This window comes from Pelodiscus sinensis, chromosome 4 (assembly GCF_049634645.1).
Source record: "Pelodiscus sinensis isolate JC-2024 chromosome 4, ASM4963464v1, whole genome shotgun sequence".
NCBI lineage: Eukaryota > Metazoa > Chordata > Testudines > Trionychidae > Pelodiscus > Pelodiscus sinensis.
In genome coordinates this window covers 133,480,512-133,485,710 of record NC_134714.1, presented here as the reverse complement: position 1 = coordinate 133,485,710, position 5,199 = coordinate 133,480,512, and the positions used below count along the sequence as shown (strand labels likewise).

The window sequence follows — 5,199 nt, the reverse complement described above, 5'->3', positions numbered from 1 at the left end:
TGCCTGGATTCACTGGTTTGACAGAGCAGGATGAGGCAGTTAATGGTGGGATGTTTTTCCAGAGGGATCTCTGTGAAGGTGACAGGTCCAAAGGAAAGGAGGCTGTTCTGGCCTTAGAAGACACCAATTTCCAAGCAGGAATAAGAGCTGAAGTCCAGTAGCAGAGTAGGTGCTAGGAATGCTTTGGGGCACATCCCATGCTTCTCTTCAATTCCCCACCCACAGCATTACTACAAGGGGTACTTCCCCATGGCTATGGCGTGTTGGGGTTGGGGCTGGGAAACGTACTCAGAACAGCTCGGGCCCCCAAGGTGGGGCCCACAGCGCAGGCTGTAGTGGAGCCTGATGTGGCCACGTTTCAGGTAACACTCCCTGTGGTGGGGCCCCCCGGCCGTCAGTCGGATGGTGCAGGACCCCAGATGATCATCCCTCCACCGGTCTTTGTCCCAGACCTCGACGTTGACCTGGCTGGCGGCGGTCACATGGACGGACCCAAAGTCCATAACGTTATTCCAGACGGGATTGTCATTGTTGCCGATGATCCAAGTCCGGATCTCCCTGCCCGCGAAGAAGACCTTGACGTAGGCATCTGTCTTGGAGAAGACGTCGCCCCGCAGGCCGTTGGCCCGCTCCACCGTCACCTGCAGTTTTCCAAGGCCCCGGTGCCGCGAGCAGCCAAAGGGGTTGATGAAGCCATCCCCAGGGGAGGAGGTGCAGGAGCAGGGGTCAAGGGCACTGGGCCAGGCCCCCCGGGGGCAGCTCTGGATGCAATTCCTCCGCAAGGCCCTCTTCAGGATGTACTCGCTCACCGCCTGCCTCAGCGCCTCCCGCTTGGCGGAGTCCTGCTGCACCAAGGTGTGAATCGGCCTCAGGGAGTAGGTGAGTAGCCCGGGGAGGGACTTCACGGTTTTCGCCCACTCCGAGAAGGCCCCCGCGGAAGTGCTGGAGAACAGCAGGTCGGCTGTGTTCTGCCCTCCCTCCACCTCCACCAGGCGCTCCCGGTAGTGCTCATGGAAACTCTGCTGGGAGCTCATCGCCGTCCTCTGTTTCTTACATTTGCTGAAGCCGGCCCCTAATGAAATCAGCTTGAGGTTGAGGGATGCCTCCATGCTCAGACAATCCTCGATCTCCTCCACGGACAGGTCCTCCAGCGCCGCCTGGCAGACCCGCACGGCGGTCACGTCCCGCGCCCGGCCCCCCAAGTACACCTGGGACACGTAGTGGGTGCCGTAGGTCTGGATCAGGTGATGGTACTCGGGCTGGGAGGTCTTGTTGTACGCGCTGGGGAGGTTCTTCACCGTCTGGATGAAATCCTGGGCGAGCGGAGGTGTCCTGCTGACCCGGAACCTGCCCCCAGACATGTATGGGACAATTAGAACATCCTCCATGGACACCCACGCATGCCAAAGATCCCGTTCCCAGCCCCCCGAGCCGTCCCAGGCCCCACCCTGGGCCGGATCTGAGCCTGGGTGGTTGTGACTCTGGTGTGATCCCAACAGTGGCCCAGGGCCAGAGAACAAGGGCTCCTGGTGATGAGTTTCAGCTGGCTGACCTGGTCAGTGTCCCTCCCCTTATCCACGTCATCACCTGCACCTCAAAGGTGCCGTGCCAGCTGTGGAAAGCAAGGTCCTAACTCCCTGCTCGCGCTCTCAGTGCCAGGCTACTGAAAATCTCCCAGCACACCGACGGCTTGGGGACTCTGTTGTCGGTGTGCGTCTGCCAGGCAGGGCGAGAGGTACCCTCCCGATAAAGGGCTGTGGTTCTGTCCCTGGAACGTAACCCCCCCCTGATAAAGGGCTCTGGTTCTGTCCCTGGAAGGTACCCCCCCGCTGATAAAGGGCTGTGGTTCTGTCCCTGGAAGGTAACCCCCCCCGATAAAGGGCTGTGGTTCTGTCCCTGGAACGTAACCCCCCCCCCCCCCCCGATAAAGGGCTGTGGTTCTGTCCCTGGAACGTAACCCCCCCCCCCGATAAAGGGCTGTGGTTCTGTCCCTGGAACATAACCCCCCCCCCCCGATAAAGGGCTGTGGTTCTGTCCCTGGAAGGTACCCCCCCGCTGATAAAGGGCTGTGGTTCTGTCCCTGGAAGGTAACCCCCCCAATAACGGGCTGTGGTTCTGTCCCTGGAGGTACTCCCCCCAATAACGGGCTGTGGTTCTGTCCCTGGAAGGTACCCCCCCCATAACGGGCTGTGGTTCTGTCCCTGGAAGGTACCCCCCCCCAATAACGGGCTGTGGTTCTGTCCCTGGAAGGTACCCCCCCGATAACGGGCTGTGGTTCTGTCCCTGGGAGGTACCCCCCCGATAACGGGCTGTGGTTCTGTCCCTGGAGGTACTCCCCCCCAATAACGGGCTGTGGTTCTGTTCCTGGAAGGTACCCCCCCCATAACGGGCTGTGGTTCTGTCCCTGGAAGGTACCCCCCCCATAACGGGCTGTGGTTCTGTCCCTGGAAGGTACCCCCCCCATAACGGGCTGTGGTTCTGTCCCTGGAAGGTACCCCCCCCATAACGGGCTGTGGTTCTGTCCCTGGAAGGTACCCCCCCCCCCGATAAAGGACTATGGTTCTGTCCCTGGAAGGTACCCCCCCCGATAAAGGACTATGGTTCTGTGCCTGGAAGGTACCCCCCCCCCCGATAAAGGACTATGGTTCTGTGCCTGGAAGGTACCCCCCCATAAAGGGCTGTGGTTCTGTGCCTGGAAGGTACCCCCCCAATAACGGGCTGTGGTTCTGTGCCTGGAAGGTACCCCCCACCCCCCGATAAAGGACTGTGGTTCTGTCCCTGGGAGGTTCCCCCCCCCGATAAAGGACTATGGTTCTGTCCCTGGAAGGTACCCCCCCATAAAGGGCTGTGGTTCTGTCCCTGGAAGGTACCCCCCCGATAACGGGCTGTGGTTCTGTCCCTGGAAGGTACCCCCCCAATAACGGGCTGTGGTTCTGTCCCTGGAAGGTATCCCCCCCCCCGATAACGGGCTGTGGTTCTGTCCCTGGAAGGTACCCCCCCCCCCCGATAAAGGACTGTGGTTCTGTCCCTGGAAGGTATCCCCCCCCCGATAACGGGCTGTGGTTCTGTCCCTGGAAGGTACCCCCCCCCCCCCCGATAAAGGACTGTGGTTCTGTGCCTGGAAGGTGTCTCCCAGGTGCAAGAGGAGACTGTGGGACTGCGAGAGGTGGTCAACACGGCCGGACCATCAAGGCAGCCCTGAGAGGCGAGTGCAGGGACAGATCGATTTGAATTTTGGCAAACCCCACGCAGGGGGACAAAGCGCCGTGGACTTTCCTCGGCCAGACGGCCCCATGTTGTAAGGAGAAGGGACAATAATTATTCTCCTTGGCCTCTGAGGATAGGACAAGCAACGGGCTTAAACTGCAGCAAGGGAGGTTCAGGTTGGACATTAGGAAAAAGCTCCTGTCTATCAGGGTGGCTAAACACTGGAATAAATTGCCCAGGGGGGTTGTGGAATCCCCATCTCTGGAGAGATTTAAGAGCTGGTTGGACACACGCCTGCCAGGGATGAGCTAGATGGTGCTAGACTGGACTTGATGGCTCTCAAGATCCCTTCCAGTTCTAGAGCTCTGTGGTTCTGTGTCACCCTCCTCACAGCCTGGACGGACTTAACTACTCAGCATTTCGCAAGAGAGGAGCCCAGGACCCCGTGTGATCTTTCACCTCTGATGACCAAGGACCTGAGCACATTGGGCTCGTGGGAGATGTCGGCCGGAGGGGTGGTCAGCCTTCTGGCTGGAAGGGAGGTGGAGGAGGAAACTGCCTGGTAGCTTGTTTTGTTACGCCTTACCCACCCAAAAACTTTTAGTTGGTGGTCAGCGCTTTGTCCTTATCCCTCGTGCCGGACGTCCCTCGCCCTCCTCTCTCTGTTAGCTCAGGGCAAATCCAATCCTGAGCTGTTCCTCTGCTAAAGGAACGGGCCACAAGAAAGCCGGACATTGCAAAGCCCCAGTTTGGGGGACACTCGGGGCTGGGAGCATGTTCGGCTCCTCGACAAAAAGGACATCACTGAAAACTGTTCCTCTGTCGCCTCTCCCCAGAGCCAGCTGCATCTCAGGGCCGGGTGAGCCCTTTCTGTGTCGGGAGGGGTGCCGGCTGGGGCTTACCTGTAGTACTGGCAGGAAACCTCGTGGCTGATGAAGGAGTATTTGTCCTGCCGGGACTTCTGCATGACGAATTGGGCCAGTTTGGAGTGCGAGCCGGCCAGCCCGAGCCAGACACCGACGGGCGGCACAGACACCGTCAGCCCCACCTTCCAGTTGTTCAGGATCACGGCCGACAACGACTCCATCATGCCCATCGCCGACTTCTGCACCGAGCTGCTGAGCCTCCAGCGGCACGCGACCTGGGCCCGCCAGTCCACCACGGCCAGTGGCAGCCTTTGCCACTGCCCACCCTGCACAGGGTTCCGGCACAGGGTGCAAGAGCCATTTGGGCCACGCCACTGGCTGGTGTCCACCAAGTAGGCCCCAGTCCGGCCCAGTGTGGTCACGTCGATTCCCTCCCCCAGCAGGTTGTGCCCTGGCACGAAGGTCGCATTTGTGCATGCAGCAGCCGTGCCCGTTTGGCAGTCGGGGGAGACCCCAGGGAGGAGAACTACGAAGAGGAGGAGGAGGAAGGCTCTAAGATTGGGCATGGCTGGGGCGACAGGCACAGGAAAGGGCGTCTGTTTCTGAAACCCACTACAGAGAGAGACATAAAGAGATCCTGCATTAATCATAATCCTGTAGCAGGCAGTTCCGCTGGTTAACTTGGCTATCTGGAGAGAGGTCAAGCAAGCGGCCTCCAATACCTCTGTTTCCGTCAATCACAATGTCTATCACATCTGCTGCGTGTCTGGGATCCAGGAACCTGTTGGCTTTATGCAGTTGAAACAGCTCCCCAATTTCACATTGGAACACCCCTTTGTACATTGGCATAACCCCTCCCCTTCCTGTTGCATTAGTAATAGCTGTCACTCACCACCAGGGGAGAAGATGCTCATCTCCCTTTTCATTCATGGGCCGCTGCTCTAGCCGGGTCTGACCTCTAGGGGGCGGTGTATTGCCACACAAATTCCCATACTTGTCAGACTTTAGCTGGCTGTGACTGGCCTCTGGGCCCCCTGGAGACAAGGGGAGTGGTGGATTTGACCACCGACTGAGGATCATGTTCCTGCAGCCCAATCACAGCTGGTTCCGACTCGTGGGCTGGAGG

The 5,199-nt window shown here is 59.3% G+C and overlaps 1 protein-coding gene across 1 annotated transcript; it reads right to left on the bottom strand.

Annotated features, from left to right (window-relative positions):
- Positions 1-230: 230 nt before the first annotated feature.
- Positions 231-4,639, bottom strand: LOC102462056 (perforin-1-like). The gene is made up of 2 exons (XM_006134368.2): positions 4,110-4,639; positions 231-1,347 (listed from the first exon to the last, which is right to left on the bottom strand). The coding sequence occupies exons 1-2, from the start codon at positions 4,637-4,639 to the stop codon at positions 231-233; spliced, it is 1,647 nt and encodes a 548-aa protein (XP_006134430.2).
- Between the last annotated feature and the right edge of the window lie 560 nt (positions 4,640-5,199).